This window comes from Miniopterus schreibersii (assembly GCF_964146895.1).
Source record: "Miniopterus schreibersii genome assembly, chromosome: 9".
Classification (NCBI taxonomy): domain Eukaryota; kingdom Metazoa; phylum Chordata; class Mammalia; order Chiroptera; family Miniopteridae; genus Miniopterus; species Miniopterus schreibersii.
In genome coordinates this window covers 3,573,269-3,589,992 of record NC_138118.1, presented here as the reverse complement: position 1 = coordinate 3,589,992, position 16,724 = coordinate 3,573,269, and the positions used below count along the sequence as shown (strand labels likewise).

The 16,724-nt window shown below is 52.4% G+C and overlaps 1 protein-coding gene across 10 annotated transcripts in view; it reads right to left on the bottom strand.

Moving 5' to 3' along the window:
• ZNF746 (zinc finger protein 746) overlaps nucleotides 1-16,724 on the bottom strand; it is a 38,999-nt gene that overhangs the window by 14,393 nt on the left and 7,882 nt on the right. For 2 of the 10 annotated variants that reach the window (XM_081147203.1, XM_081147206.1), the window contains exons 1-4: nucleotides 6,888-7,124; nucleotides 3,838-4,137; nucleotides 3,628-3,712; nucleotides 2,350-2,463 (exon numbers count right to left, since the gene is read on the bottom strand). In XM_081147203.1, coding sequence (XP_081003329.1) covers nucleotides 2,350-2,463; nucleotides 3,628-3,712; nucleotides 3,838-4,137; nucleotides 6,888-6,911 — 523 coding nt within the window. In that variant the 5' untranslated portion in view covers nucleotides 6,912-7,124. Of the gene's footprint in view, nucleotides 1-2,349; nucleotides 2,464-3,627; nucleotides 3,713-3,837; nucleotides 4,138-6,328; nucleotides 6,458-6,887; nucleotides 7,125-16,724 lie in introns of those variants that run through there. The other 8 variants (XM_081147207.1, XM_081147209.1, XM_081147212.1 and 5 more) reach the window with 6 other exon arrangements.

The following is a 16,724-nucleotide window of genomic DNA, read 5'->3' as shown; positions in this document are numbered from 1 at the left end:
AAATGTCACCCACAGGTCAGGGAGGGCAACAGGCTGTTAGCAGCATGGAGGCCCCCAGCTGTCTTGACAGGAGTGGGGGCAAGGGGCTGGGGAGTAGAGGACAGGATGGAAGCAGCAGGGGGTGTGGCACAGAGGGGGGGCAGAGGAGGGGGGCAGGGGCAGCAGGCGACAGGAGTGTGTGTGTCCAGGCGGGGAACGAGCGGGGGGTAGATGCTGGTGGGGACGAGGGAGGCACGTAAGAAAAGCTGGGCCGCAGTCCTCGAGAGGGTGGCCCGATGGGAATGAGCCCAGTGGAGGAGGGTCCTGACTGGAAGGCTGACAGCCTGTCACAGTTGCAGGAGAGGACAGAGAACTGGGCACAGACGCAGGCAGGCGGCACGTGGGGCGGCGAGGACAGTCACAGCGTTTTGCTTCACTTTTCAACTAAATAACGTCCTTTCAATATACAAACGATCCTAAACATACGGTGGGCGAGTTGGCCTGTGGGCCACAGCTGGCCAACTTCTGGGCGATTGAATGAGTGGACACCTGACTGCCCTGAATCCCAGGTGAGAGGGGGCGAGCGCCTGGCGCTTCCTTCTGCCACATGCGGCTGCTTTTGCCGGGTGTATACAATGAACAAGGGGCGAGGGAGTTGAGAATGTGTGCGAAGGGAGTGATGACGGGCCCAGAACCTAGGCTGGGCCACGAGAGAGAGGTGGCCGAGCTGGGCAGTGAACAGGCAGCAGGCCCAGGGCCTCGCAGGAGCCAGAGGGTAGGAGCGCTGCTGGAGTCAGGGCACTAGGACAGCGATCCTCAAGGACAGGAGGACAGGGAGGGTGTGCTGAGATCGAGGTGGTGGAAGAGGTACATTACCGTCGCCAACAGTCAGGGGAATGACCACGGGGTGGGTGGCAGAGAGGAAGTGGGGGGGGCAGAGAGGAAGTGGGGGAAGCAAAGGAACAGAGAGAACAGGGTGTTCACAGGAAGAGACGGGAGGGGGGAGATTGGCACAGAATAGCCCCTGCCGGGCCAGGGGCAGAGGGATGTGGGAAAGGGGAGGCCGTAGGGGATGCACTGCCCCCAGGGACCCAGGTCTCATCTGAGCAAGGATGGCAGGGCAGGGATGCTCAGGAAGAGCCTGAGGGTTGAGGGTCTTGCTGAGGACCGAGTTCCACAAAGCACGGCAGAGTCAGAGCTGGAGAGAAGTTGGAAAGGGGGTCTGACGGGCTGCACCAAGCCCAGAGGGGGCGAGTGTGAGCTGGTCAGGGCTTCTTGAACAGGGGCCGGAGGGGGTTAAGGCCATACAGGATGCCTGGTGACATGCTCAAAGCAGAGATAGAGGGCGGGGCTCAGTGGGGTCTTGCCAGCCGCCACCCTATTTCCAGGTCCCCTTTCACTCTTATTAAATGACAGTGTGGGAACCACAGAGGCCCACGTATATGTGTTGTAAATGTAATAAAACAGACACGCTGTTTACCTCCCACCCAGGCTAAGCAACTGCAAGCCCTGTGTCATAACCCTCTTCCTGTCATTTTGTACTCTGGCTTCTAGACTGTCCTCAGCACCTGACCAGGGGAATGCGCTGACCGCCGCCGACATGGCCGGTTCTGTACACCATCTGCCCTTGGAAAAGTGAAAATCTAATCGCGATGGAACAGCAAACACAGAAGACACGTTTCATTCCCCACAAATTACACACAGCGAGACTCTTCAGTTAGCACAGGTGTTCGGAAGAAAGGGACACCCAGGCAGCGGGGACAGACAAGGAGGAGGTGGGCCTCCCTGGTCAAGGGACACGCTGTCATTTACCCCCGCAACCTGGCCAGGGCCTCACTTCAGTCGTGTGGCTTGTGTCACACATCTACCTGTCCTTTCCTTAACTTTCAAAGGTGCTGACTGGCTCCAGGAAAACGTGAGACAGTGAGCAATATCCAGTATCCAGGTTCACCTTAAATCAGTCTGTGGTTCTAATCACAGCAAAACGTGTGGTTAACATGTGGCTAATGGGTGAATGTTCTGCGAAGACTAATGAATTTCAATGAGATGTGGTTCTTGGATGGAGAGGCTGACTCTTCGCAAAGCTATGCCTGAATTAAATGTTGTCTTTAACAGACGCCTACCTTCCCCATCAATGTCCTTCCTTCTCTTTCCCTAACTCAGTGCCAATGGCTCTGTCTCTTTCCTAAAACACTGGGTCTGCCGCCTGTTTCCACGCTGGGGGACGCATTCCCGAGTATCAGCTGAACAGGGGACTGGTCATAACTCAACTATAAAACAAAGCTTACAAGCCACGCCCTCTCCGGCCCTTTACTTCTCTGCTCCCATCGGATTGCCCGGTGACTCCCCGGCCCCCACCCAGCTCCTCACCTGGACTCGGGTCCACAGGGACATCTGGAACCTTGGGGGCCGCGCGGCGCCAGCCACAGGGCTCCTTGCCTTGCTCGGTCTGGGTGAGGACCTCGGGCTTGGAGATGGCGTAGTCTGAGGGAAGACGTAGAGGTTAGCTTTTGTCACGTGGTTCCATTCAGAGTTAGGGACAGGCAGCCTGGGAAGCCAGGAATAGCCAAGAAACTAAATTTCTTGACTGACACAGAGCAGTGCTCTCAACCACAGGCAATTCTGTCCCCAGGGGGACGTTTCTGGTTGTCACGACTGCGGGCGGGAGGAGAGGTGCACCCGGTGGGCGGAGGTCAGGATGTGCCGCCCCACCACACGGATCCTCCGGCCCAAAATGCCCCAGTGCCGAGGTGAGGGAACTCGGGGATGGTCTCCACATCAAGCAGCGGCACGTTTCTGCAAACTGAACTACAACATCACCCTGCACCGGCTCCATCCTCACTAAGGGTGCCTCACTGCCTCCGTATCTGGGGTCACACAGAAACATCCCCAAAGGAAACAAGCCCGGAAAGAAAGAAGCCAGCCTTCTGGGGATACCACGTGAGGAGAGCGGCAGCAGCCCCAGGGTCTAGGGGAGCAAAGCCTCGGGTGTGAAGGCAGCGCTGGCTGCAAGAAGCATGGTCTGGCCAGACCGGTGTGGCTCAGCGGTTGAGCATCAACGTATGGACCAAGAGGTCATAGGTTCGATCCCGGTCAGGGCACATGCCCGGGTTGCAGGCTTGATCCCCAGTAGGGGGTGTGCCGGAGGCAGCCGACAGACGTTTCTCATTGACGTTTCTCTCTCTCTCTCCCTCTCCCTCTTTCTCTAAAACCAAGAAAAACATATTTTTAAAAAAAGAAACATGGTCTGCCCACATTCTCCACTGACCCAGAAGAGTGTCACAGTCAAGGCCACGTAACTCAGTAAGAGAAAGCTAAAAAAGAAAGTCTTTCTCAAATGCGTCCTGGATCTCGGTGGTAGGCGCCTTCTCCATTCCAAGTCTAGCAGGATAGAAACAGCCATGCTCCACCTCCGGTGGGGAGAGGGGCCACCCCACCTGTCTCTGGCATCCCATGAACTTCACCAGGTGGAAGGGAGCTTTCAACTCAGTCACCTGGTGCTCACCTTTAGGAAGAGCAGATAGCTCTTTGCATGGTCCAAGTGTCCAGTGATTTACGTATCCTTGTGATAAAAACCACTGGCATGAAGAGAGAGGCCTGAGGACTCCCCACATAACACGGAACAGAGAAATGAGTGTCAGGCCTTACCCAGGGAAACCAGCGTCTCGTAGTTGCCCCTCATCACGTGCTTGTACAGCTCCTTCTGCCACTCGTCCAGCTTACTCCACTCCTGCTTCGAGAAACAGACAGCCACGTCATCAAAGGTCGTGGGCACCTGGAACCACAGGTGTCATGCACGCTCACCCACATTTACAGGCACGGCCCCTCGGGTGGTCCCACCCCAGGCGCCCAACTTACCTTGGGGGCCTCCCCCTTGCTGCCCGGGGGCAGCCGCAGGACCCAGAAGTTCCTGTTGCGCAGCAGGTTCTCCATGTTCTCCAGCCGTCTCTGCAGCAGCCCGTATTCCTGCAGCAGCGTCCCCAGCACGGCCCACTTGCCCTCCAGCTGGTTCCCGAACTCCAGGGTCGTCTTCTCACAGTCGGCCAGCTTCTTCTCGGCCATCCCTGTCCTGCCTTCTAGGGAGAGCAAGCGGGCAGCCTGCGACTCGATCTTCCTCTCCATTGCCTGAATTGTAGCTGCCATTGTCCAGGGAGAAATCTTCCAGGAACAGAGAGAGAAGACCAGCATCAATCATTCCACCAGTCGTGTTCCATGAGCCCAGGTGCCCTAGGTGTGCGGAAGCTGGGTTGGGGGTGGGAGCCCATATGTGAAAAGCAGGGATGCCCTGTGCCACGTGCCAGGTCTCAACCTGGCGATCACCTCCTCTGGGCGTCTTAGACATCACCTAAGTCTGGGTGGCTGCCGCCCCTCCTGGCCTCTGCAGCATGCCGGGCAGAGCCCTACGGTGGCGCTCACTGCCCTGCAGTGATCTCCTGCATCCTCCTGTACGGCCTCTGCAGGCTGCACTGCCCCTCTGCACAGCACCGCGCATGGCCTGCGGCAGCCGCCCAGTGCAGTTCTGCTAAACAGACGGTGCCTGAGCACTGCTGGGCATTTTAGTGGAGAAATGGTAAACTGCAGGTTAACTATAGCTCAGCCAGCACTCCCCATCATAATCACACAGGAACCGTCTACTGATGATGACCCAGCAAAAAAAACAGCTGGCTCACGAAAACGGCGCAAACAAGAGCACTGCTCAACTGCTTTTTATAAAAGCAACTCGTGTCTCTTTCCAATAAACATAAAAATCTAATGGTTAATTCCTCTCCCCACAGGACAATAGGGTTTGGTCCCCTCCCCAGTAGCCACCCGAATTAAAAACCATAATTGCAAATCTCCACCAGCCAAGAGTTAGACTTCTTGCTACAACACGAGTCCCCTAGGTGCCCGGAGAGTCTGTTTTTTTCTCTCACTGTTCCTACTTTTCTCCTCCCAAGTGAAGAATTATGGTCTCAGACATTATTGTAGCCGCCCCAGGGTCAGCGACACACCTTACATACGGGAGGGGAAGGTAAGACATATGCCATTAGGTTAGACTTCGGCACGTGCAGCAACCAGCCCACAGACATGGAGCTTCCCCATGCAGTGACTTTCCTGTCTCGGGAAAGTTCATACAGCAGCTTGAATGACCAGCGGTTGGGGACACTTAGGAAAGGGCACGTTGTGTTCTGGATGGGGGCTGCACCACCTGACTCACCCACACCCACGTGTCAGAGAGGTGGTCCCACTATTCCTGCCTGGGGATTATATGCAAAATAAAGAAGTGACTACTGGGAACCCATGTGGATTCACTTAGAGAAAGTCAAGGATAGGGTAGCAAAGAATCTGGCCGTTTGCAGGGAGGCTGGACCAGATGACCTCTGACCTGAAGAAGGAAGGGCTTTGGCTGTCTCAAAAGACTGGGGGGAGCTGGACAGGCAGAGCTCAAACAACTGGACGTGTGTGGGACTCCTGCCCTCCAGAGGCTGCAGGGACTGCACCGGGCTGGCACCTCCTCCCCTTCCCCTGAGTCTCTGCCATATGAGCCAGGCCTCCAGTATTTTGCTCCAGAAGCTCCCCATCGGCTGAAGTCCTACTCCCTCTGCCTCCAAGTGCACCTGACCGCCATCATAACAATCTCTGTGTTGCAGGAAAGGGCCTCTGAGCCAACTCCTACTTTATAAACAATAAGGCCCCCCAGTTTTCTTACCACTTTAATGGAGCCCCTGGGTAAGGCCTTCACACTACCTGCTGGGAGGTAGCGACTATTTTTGCTCAAGCCCTGATCCTTACTAAATGGTGGCTGGACAATATGGGACTGTCTATCCCGAGACTCCTGCCAGGGAAGCGGACACCTCCGTGCTTGAGGGGAGCGGATGGTAAGAGAACCCCAGATCCTTCAACAGCTCCTCACCCATGCGGTGGAAGCCCAAGGCACTGGAACCCCTTCCAACTTGCCCGCAGCCTCCCCACGGAAGAAAGCCATCTTTTTCAGGCGCAAGGACACCTTTCCGTTCCCAGAACAGGCTGGCACTGCCGTCTCCGCCTGTGCCAGGAGCCGTCCTCCCCACCTGAAACCCTAGCCTTCCCCAGGAGCCCAGCTCCAATCACTGAGGCACAGGCCCGGAGGGGCGCGCGGCAAGGCCGGCCCTGCCCTCTCCCTCCCCCGCCTCCCAAGGATGCTGCACCCCGGGGCAGGAAGCACTCACCTCCGTCTGTCTGCACTGTTACTGCCCCGGTCCCTGCCTGTTGCCCCCCCCCCCATGCAGTGTGTCCCTGAACGCAGGGCGACCGTGTCTTTTCGCACACTTCCCAGCGGTGCGATCCTGGGCAAGTTAACTTCTCTAGGCCTCGGGTTTTCCTTTTGTACCTTCCCTCCGGGCTTGATGCGAGGACATCCTCGCGCCCACCCCGGCGGGTGCGGTGCCTGTTTTTACGCACGGGGGCGGCCGCCTCCCGCCCGGACCCCGGCGAGCCGGGCGCTCGGCACCGGGTGGCTGCGGAATCCCAGCCGCTCCGGACACCTCCCAGGTGCCACCAGGCCGCTGGGGGGAGCTGCGGGGGCGGGAGCGCGGGGCTGAGCGGGGGGCAGAGAAAGGAGGCGCGGGGAGGGTGGGGGGCGCCCGCAGGAAGGGGCCCGCGGGCGGGGCCGGGGCAGGAAGCCGCGGGGGGCTGCAGGAACTCGGCGCGGGGCGGCCTCCGGCGCGGGGACGGCCGGTTCCGCCCCGCTCGGGCTCATCCCGGAACGGGGGGGGGGGGGGGGGGCCGGCCGGCGGGTGCCGTAGGCCCCGGCGGACCCCGCGCCCCGCTCGCCGCAGCCCCAGGCCCGGCGGCCCGGCCCGGCCCCCGGAGCCCCTCCCCGGGGCCTGCGGCGCCGTGTGCTGGGCCCGGGCCCCGAGTCCGCGCGCGCGCGCACGGGCCGCCCTTACCGGAGCCGCGGCCGCGTCGGCCATGGCCCTGCGCTGTCCGGCCCGGCCCGGAGGAAGTCGCCGCCGCCGCCGCGCGGCCCCACGCAGGCCGGCTCCGGCCTCTCCGCAGGCGCCACCCGCCCGCCGGCCCCGCCCGCGGCGCGCGCTCCTCGCTGGCCGGCCCGCGCCGCTCGGTCCGCAGACGCGCCGCCGCCGTCAGCGCCCGGCCGGTCCACACTGCATCCTGGGAGCCGGCGCAGGCCCGTGAGGCTTCCTGGAGGCAGCGCGGCCGCACAGCCCCACCTGCAGCCCGAGCGGCGAACGGCAGGCGCCCGCGCGCCCCGCCCCGCCCCGCCGCGCCCGCCCCGCCCCGCGGAGCCCCGACCCCCGGAAACGGCCGCGCGCGCGCTGAGTCACCGCCCGCACCCGCGCGGCACCTGCCGCCGGCCGCGCGTCGCCAGCGCCCGGGGCTCGTGGGCCCCGCGCCCCGAGGGACTCGGTGGGCGGGAGAACCGCCGCGCTGCCTGCGGCGCCCGGGGGCCCGCTGCGTGGTCCCCGCGCTCTGGGTCCGCCGGGGGTGCGGGCCCGTCTGTGTTGCGGCTTCGGGGCAGCCGCAGCTCGCGTCCGCCTCTGGTTTGAAATGGAAAGAACTCCCCCAACAATAGGATCGCAGCCGCCGGACCTCGAGGCCGCGTTTATTGCCTGTAAAGCATTTCTAAGGGAATGCCCAGGGCGCCCAACACCGTCGTTTAAAATGATTTTGGTGAAGAACTTGGTAGAGGAAGACGTGCCTGATATTTTAAGAGACGCCGGCCCGAATGGTCCCATTTTTATTTGTTGACACGAGTACGTGTGTGTCTAAAATGACAAGTTCGGAAGCATAGAGTCTAAGGAGTCTTTTTTCCAAAAGAAAAACAGTGAAACCGCAGGCCCATTTTTTCCCCATTTCCTAACTCCTTCGAACTTAACGTTTTTGTAATGGCAATAATGTTTTATAACAGTTTCCTGATAACGAGAGTAGTGTTTTTAATCAAGAAGGAGAGAAAAATAATTGGGAAAAGCTCCTAAGGCAGGTGGGTGAACCTGAGCCGGCCGATGGAAGGCGCCTTGGAAGGGGGCCCCCCTGTGGTCACAGGATGCAGCTCCGCCTGTTCCTCTGCGTGGGGCTCCTTCCTGGAGAGGAACCCGCACCATGTGCCCCAGGCTTCTGCGGGGCCCCGGGCCTAGCTGCGGGGTCTCAACATGCCCTTGTTTTCTCTTGGTCACCCTGGGCAGGACCTACGGCACAGGGGTCAGCACGGATGCATTGTTTGGGTATAAAAGTGTAGGCTCCCCAGGAGTGGTGGTGGGGAAGACACTTTATTCAAACTATTTTGGGAGGTCTGTTCCCTGCGCCTGTGTGTGTGTGTGTGTTTCCCTCACTGATATTGGCCCAGCTGTTTTCTGATGCCCTCAGCTCCCCGGGATTGCCACTCATGGTGCTGACAGGGACACTGAAGGTGATGCGGGAGAGGGGTGAGAGATTAGTTAGGAGAAGACTACTGCACAAGTCCCAGCAGAGGTGAGAAAAGGTCCGACCAAATGTAGCAGGAGTGGGAACGGGAAGGAAGGGGCAGATCTGAGGGCGCTGTCCAGAATGCGCAATAAGAGGGGTAACCAACTGCATGTGTGGTTGGAGGTGGGGAATTCCAGGACAGTGCTGAGGTAGTGAGTCTGAAGTGGGGGGGGGGGGGGAGCATGCACCTGCAACAGAAATGAAGTGATCAGAAAGCAGAGCTAGTTTTACAGGGATGTGATTTTTTTTTTTTCTTTTAAAGAATTCAACTTTTGATATATGCCAGGACCATTCTGGGGTAGAAATGACCTGTCCTAGCAGATTCTCAGATCAACTCCATCAGAGCCTCTGGGGAAGCTTCTGAAGGACATGGATTTCTGGATCCCATCCCAGATCTACTGAATCAAATAGGGATGGGTCCCGAGTATGGTGGGGGAAACGTTCTTAAAAGAAAGCCTGTTTTTAACAAGCTTCCAGAAGGGATTAAGGGTGGGGTGGGGCTCTGATGCACAGCCAAGTTTGGGAAATAATGACTCCCCCAATCTTCTACCTAAGACAAGGATTCATTGCAAAGCACCCCTGGTAGCTGACCTTCCAGCCTCTGTTTGCAAAAAGAACAAAGACAACCCCCAGCCCCTTGGACTGATATTCAAGACCGCCATGGTCTTTCCGCCATTTCCAATTTTTTGGCCCCAGTCTGTGCCAGAAACAGGCATGAGAATTTCCAGTCCCATGCCTTTCCTTGTATTCTTTCCCCTGCTCTTACCCACCTGGAGCCCCCATCTTTCCCAGACCAGCTCATGCCCTAACTCCCACCGAGCATTTCTACCCCAGTCAAGCCTGCAGCCAACTCTGCCTTGGCCGAGCTCATAACTTTTAATATTGGTACCATTCACTTGGCAGTTAGAGAAAAATGTTAACACAAGGGGATAGTGTCCTGACTCACCTCATAGATGGTAAGTTTCTTGAAGACAGGGGTTATAGTTATTTCTCTTCCCTCTCTATGGTGCCAGATACAGGGTAGGTTTACAGAGCATAAAGTGATTGCTTAGTATGAATCTTAATTGACGGTAATAGGTGGTGTGATGAACTGTGGTCTCAAGAATTCATCGCCCTCCCCTGGTCTGTTACCACTGCCACCTCCTTCACCCCCCTAGAAAAATCCAAGGTGGGTGGTCACTGAGGGTCTGCAGCTCACCCAGAGGAGCCTGGGGAGCAGGCTGGCGAACATGAACCCCATGTCCTGCTCTGGGCCTAGGTTCTCCAGGGCGGGAGTGAGGTCACCTTGAGCAATACACTCGAGGAGTACGGATTCATAGGTGGGTCTTACTTCCAGCAAACTCCAAATGTGGAAAAACCCAGACATCTGAAACAAGCATCAGAGTTCGTTTTTAGATTTATTTTTTAAAAATCATTGAATTTGCCCGTAAATAAGTTTTTCACAGTTTTTTAAAATAGAGCCTGAGTTACAAAGATTAGATTTCTGACCATGTACATGCAGAAACACTTACTGTGCAGGACATGGCCCGCCTAGCAATAACATTTCTCATTATAATAGACACAAGCTTATTACTCAGGCTCTGACTCATATTTGTAAGCGATTTTGTTTTATAAGGCTGACCTTTGAGTCATCAATTTTTGATGAACTTGTGATGAATACAATACTGCCTGTGACTTTCAGGGGAAAGCCAGTCACATCAAAGGCTAGTCAGATGAAACTGGGATATTTTATAGGGACACCGAGTCCTAGCTTGACTTGGGACAAAACTCAGTTGAAATTAGTCAACAAGTCCATACTGCCTACCTTCCAGATCCCCAGCCTGGTCATGGTCACGAAGAATGTATATAATCAAGGTGACCATATTTTCTAGACAAAAACCCCAGGGTTTTGAGTATAATAAATGTTTTTGTGTCACTTACTGGTGCTAAGAGATAATCTGGGAGATGTAGTTTGGACCCCCAATAGAGAAAAATCTGGGAAAATGTGTAGATTCATCTGAACAAAAGAGAATATCTGAAATTATAAAAGTCCCAGGAAAACAAGTATGTAAAGTCATTTATTCGATTGGTTGGAGCGTTGTCACGATGCGCCAAGGTTGCAGGTTCGATCCCAGGTCAGGGCACATGCAAGAATCAACCAGTGGATGCATAAACGGGTGGAACAACAAATTGATGTTTCTCTCTCTCTCTCCCTTCCTCTCTCTCTAAAATCAATAAATTTTTTAAAAAGGACATCAACTACCGAGGAATAAAAATAATAAAAGATGTACAATACCTCTCTACAGAAAACTATAAAAATCATGGAGAAAAATTAAAGACCTAAAAAATTGTGGGATATAGTAAGTTAATAGAATGAGACACTAAACACAATATCAGCTCTCGCCCCATCTTGATCTATAGATTTCCAAGTAGTTTCAACCACATAATCTTTTTGTGGATAATTACACACTGATTCTAAACATTTTATGGACCTTCCGAAGGCCAAGAACGTTTCTTATTCATTAGAAAGTTAGTTGAAGACATCCTGGCACCTCTAAATATTTCAACAAGTATTTTCTAAGAACAGATGTATTCTCCTACATAACCACAACACACTCAGGAAGTTTATCAGTGATACCATCCGATCGTCTATTACAGCGATTTCCAACCTTTTTTATCTCATGGCACACATTAACTAATTACTGAAATTCGGTGGCACACCAAAAAACACATTTTTTGCCGATCCGACTTAAAAAAATGGATATAATTTTGATTGATTTACAAAAGTACTAATAATAGTAATTGCCTACCCTTTTTGCTCCAAAGTGACTTTAAAAAAAATCAGGTGCCTATATTTCTATACAAGGATTTCTGGTACTAAGATTTAACCACTCAGAAGCAACCTTATTATGCGACATGATCAATAAGATACAACTCTTATTATATGACCTATATATTTATGGCTCAAGACAGGGCATTCATACCAGGCGCCTACTGTTGTGTTGACTGTTGTCATTTTCTGATTTGACAGTCTAAGGGGAAAGAGGTCAGTACCCCTGACTAAATAGTCAGGTATCGCATGCTTTAAAAATTCTCGAGGCACACCAGCTGGAAATTGCTGATTACACGACTTATATTCTATATAGGGTGGGGCAAATGTAGGTTTACAGTGGTTTGTAATAAAAGAATAAACTGTTTCACATACTCTCAACTGTAAACCTATCCCCCCCCCCCCCCCGTATGTCTCAATTGTCCCAATAACGTCATCGGTCATTGTCTTTGAGTTCCAACACAAGACCCAACCAAGGCTCCCGTATTGTCCGTGGCAGTCGTGTGCCTTTCGATCGCTTTAGTCTAGAATAGTTCTCCAGTCCCCTAGTTGCTTTCACGAAATGGACATTCCTGGAAGGTCAGAGCTAGTTGTTTTGCAGAATGTCCCTGCAGTCGACACACATAGGACAGCATGGTGGGATCTCACAAACATAACATGGGGAGAAAGAGTTTAAAAATCGGCTAATAAATGTGTTAAAAGCTGAGATCGCGCTTGCTTTTGGAGAGAACTATTTATCTGATGGTTTCTTCGTCAAAGTTCAATACTTTAGCAAAGTGACTACATAGGTGATACATCCTCAGTGCGTTCCATGGAGAGACAAAGATGTCAATTTATCCTACTAGTGATGAGGTTGAATTTCATTATTCAATAAATTTTCACCCGAGGATATTTTTTCCATTGTTTTTGTTGTTTTTTTAGAGAGAGTGCAAGGGGCATGGGGAAGAGAGAGAGAGAGAGAGAGAGAAACATCAATATGAGAGAGACAGAGACCGGTTGCCTCCCGCATGCACCCCGACCGGGGCCAGGGATCAAGCCTACAACCAAGGCACGTGCCCTTGGCTGGAATTGAACCCGGGACCCTTCAGTTTTCGGGCGGACACTCTAACCAGAGCCAAACGGGCCAGGGCAAATGTGTGAATTTTTTAAATCTTCACTTGAGTGTATGTTGTATTGATCCTAGAGAGGGAGGAAGGGAGAGGGAGAGAGAGAAAGAGCCCCTGATGTGAGAGAGAAACAACAATCAGGTGCCTCTCCCGCATGCCCTGGCCGAGGATCGAACCCGAAACCTTTAAGTGTGCGGGACGACGCTCCAGCCTACTGAACCACCCAGCCACGGCTGATGTGTGAATTTTTGTACGTTTCATACATGAGTGAAAAATTAAATGAACCCAGTCAGTGTCCATCGGAGCAGCCTTATGACCAAGTATTACGGGGTGAGGGAATTCTTGCAGAAAGAAGACCTTGTGCAATTGTAGGATGAACTGGGAGAAGCAACAGTCCAGAAGGGGAAGCTGGAGGATGAGAGAACAGTCACCCAGGAGCCTCCCCAAAGCAGGGCATGGTGGCGAAGCCAGGGACACGGGGGGGCCTGGGAAGCCAAGTACCTCTGGGCACTGGTGTGGGACCACGGAGGGGCTGGTGAAGAAGTTGATAGAAATGACCACTCTGCTTGGCGACCACTTCCGTGGGTCCTTGGCCAGGTTCCTGGTGGCTGCACTGGACCTCCTGCTGAGGGACAGGGCTGGTGGACCATAGGCCACATGCGCCCCTTTGGGGGCTATCTTTTCTCTACCCTTGGGGATCTATGTGGCCTTTTGATTTTGGTGCCTCCTGTGTTCCTGCCAGTTGGCAAAGGCTCTTTCTCGGTCTGCGGTGCGATGCCTCAGGCCAGGGCTCGTCCAGCAGAGGTGTCTCTGGTCCTGGCTCCCCCTCACGGTCCCTGCTGCTTTGGCTCTGCTGACCTTCTGTTCTGAGGTCTCTTGGGACAGCTGGGTGGCTTCCTGGGCCCCAGGATGGGGGCTGTGGCCTCTCAGGCCAAATTATTCAAATAATCTCTCTGGGCCCTGGCCGGGTGGCTCAGTTAGTTGGAACGTTGTCCTGTACACCAAAAAGGTTGTGGGTTCAATTTCTGGTCAGGGCAGTCGGGGTGCATACAGGAGGCAACCGATTGATGTTTCTCTCCCACATTGATGTTTCTCTCTTCCTCTCTCTAAAATCAATAAAACATATCCTTGGGTGAAAATTAAAATGATAATAATTTGTCTGGGCTTCCTGGGTTCAGTGAGGACACCGCCAAAAGCTAGGAAGTCGCTGTGGCGAGAAGAAAGCAGAGCAGGGCAGGAGTGGGCCCCGGAGCCCCGTCCAGCCCGCGTGGAGGGAGGCGGGCGGGGCGGGGGAGGGCAAAGGCAAGTTTAAATCAGCAGGCGCTCGCCAGGGGGGGAAGGAAGGAGGGAACGCCCAGCTCTCAGCAACGAATTTCCAGACAGGTGCCTTTAAAGTGATACAAAGAAAGGTGAGGCTGGAAGATTGTAAGCAGAGAGGATTTCTGGGGGCCAAAAGGTGCTGACTAATTTTGCCGTAAGGCAGATTTTTCACATCTCCAGAACTTTCTAAGAATTAATAGAAATTTCAGTGCCGGTGTGGGTATTGCAACACAGGTGAAAAGGTATTTAATTCGAGGTGCACAACAGGTAAGGGGGTATAGCTCAGGGGTAGAGCATTTGACTGCAGATCAAGAGGTCCCCGGTTCAAATCCGGGTGCCCCCTGCCCTATTGGTTTTCCTGTTCACAGCTGTTTCCTTTCACCCGTGCCAATCATGATCCCTCCTGAAGTTGGAATCCACAGGCAGCCCTCGCACGACTGCTTTCTGCGTGCGTTGCCGCTCCCATGTCTCCCTGAATGACATCGGTGTCTCCCTTCTGTTTATATCTCGTTTCTCCAGCTCTTTTGGGTCCCCAAAGAGCAGGCAGGGACTCTCATGCAGAATTCTGCTGGGCTTTTCTGGGGGAGCAGAAGAGAGCTGTAGATACAGCAGACAGTAAATTACCACCCTCGCCTTGCCACCGAAACAGCTTGGTGCAGTGGAGTGGTGGCCAGGCTTAGGGAGACAAATCATGGCATCCAGGTTCTCCCTGCGGGGTTGGCACTTCTGCCTGGGGAGCTGGTTTCTCCGCGCCAGAGCTCACTCACAGGCTAGCCTCAGCCTCAAAGGCCAAAAGGCCGGCTTAGCTACTCCAGCAAGGGCGACGGATTCTGCAGTGTTGCTCCTCCAAACCCCAACTGCTGGAGCTCCCAGACACTATCTGAATTAAAGCCCACGTCTGTCTTCCCTGCAGGAAGAAAGGCGAAGGGCTGGGAGCCCAGGTAGGTGGGTAGTTTGGGAGATGGTTGGCCAGCTCTGGGGCTAAAATGAAAAAGCAATGGGCAATGTTTTGGCGTTTCTTCAGGCAGCTTCTCTCATTTTTTTCCCTAATGAACTCACCTGGGACTGAGGCCTGGAAAGCTGCAGAGCTGAGGGAGGTGTCTTATTATGAACTGGTCTGGCAGCTTCTAAAAAGTTAGTCCTAGAGGGGAGCCATAACTTCGTGGTTATTTTTTTTATTTCTCACCCGAGGATATTTTTTCCATTGCTTTTCAGAGAGAGTGGGAAGGGGTGGGGGGAGAGAGAGGGAGAGAGAGAAACATGGATGTGAGACAGACATTGATTGGTTGCCTCCTGCATGTGCCCGGACTGAGGCCAGGGATTGAGCCTGTAACTGAGGATGCCCTTTGCCAGAATCAAACCTGGGACCCTTCAGTCCATGGGCTGGTGCTCTAGCCACTGAGCAAAACTGGCTAGGGCGCAATAACTTAATTTTGCAGAGCCCAGTGTTACCACACAGATGAAAGGTATCAATCAGGCTACATTAACACCCAAGGGGGTATAGCTCAGGGGTAGAGCATTTGACTGCAGATCAAGAGGTCCCTGGTTCAAATCCAGGTGCCCCCTTACATGCAATTTTTGAATAGTCTTCCCAGCTCCCGTCACAGTCTCAGGAGAACTACAGTCCAGTGGATTCACTAAATGTGAAGATGAGCTGTTCCCTGCCTACCTCTAGCAGCAGCTGGAGCACCCCAAAGTTCCTGGAAACATCAGCTTTTGATTCTAAGTGTCAGAGCCTCCCAGATGCTCGCTGGTGAGTTAGAGTGTCATCTTGGATAAGTTACTCAGTCTCTCTTGTGCCTCAGTTTCTGCATAACCTGGGAAAGGGATCACTCGTCAGGTGGTGACCCCATCAGAAGCCTGCGAAAGTTTGGGAAGCTGATTGGCTATTTTAAAAAAAACATTTCTGGTTCCTCCCAAGCCTGAGAATACATAATTCCAGAGGAACAAAGAATTAGACAATGTTACTGGTTCCCTTGTGTATATCCGGGTTCCATGTTCTGTCAGCCACACACTAACCATCTTTGGGGTGATCCCATCTGCAGAGGAATCCATGAACTCAATGAACACTTATGGGCTTTACTAGTTGTATCCAGGGTGCAGGGAGCTCATGTCCACAATAAAGGAAAGAAAAAAGAAACTAGAACTTGCAGGACAAAGAAGATAGAAAGCTTAAACCAAAATACTATCAGTATTAACATTAAGTATGAATGTATAAAATGCACAGTAAAAAGACAAAGAATGTCACCGAATTTAAAAAAAAACACAAAAACACACCTCAACTATATGCTGTTCACAGGAGACACATATAAAACATAAGGGTAGAAACATTAAAAGTAAAAGGACAGAAAAAATATACTAATGACAGCTATATATAGTGTGGCTATATTGTTACCAGACAAAATAGTTTTTGAGGCAAAAAAGGGATAAGAAAAGCCATTTTGTAGTGATAAAAGTTCAGTTCACTAGAAAGGTAATGCAATTCTAAATTTGATGCACCTAATAACATAGCCTCAAAACATATTAAGTAGAAATTAACAGAATTTAAAAAGAGAAATGAATAAACCTACAATCATGTGAGATATTTCAAAATCCCTCTTCTGTGAATTGATAGAACAAGCAGATATAATATTAGAAGAATAAAGAAGACTTGAACAATATGATTAACGACTCGACCTATTTAATTAATGTGTAAATAACCTTACATTCAACAATTGCAGAACTTGCCTTTTTTATTTTTCTAAGCATACATGGTACACTGACAGAAATTGACTGTATACTGAACATAAAGCAAGCCTTAACAAATTCCAAAACATTTAAATCACAAAGAATATGTTATCTGAATAAAATAAAATTAAGCTAGAAGTCAATAACGTTAAAAAAAACCCTAAAAAAATCCAACAAATAAGTAGAAAACCCCCATATGTTTGGAAACTAAAAATTATACTTCTAAATCACTGATGGAGCAGAGCAGTAATTGCAATTGAATTAGGAATTAGAAAATGTTTTATTTAAATGATGGTCAAAACACTAGATATTGAAACTTGTCAGTTGCAACTATAGCAGTA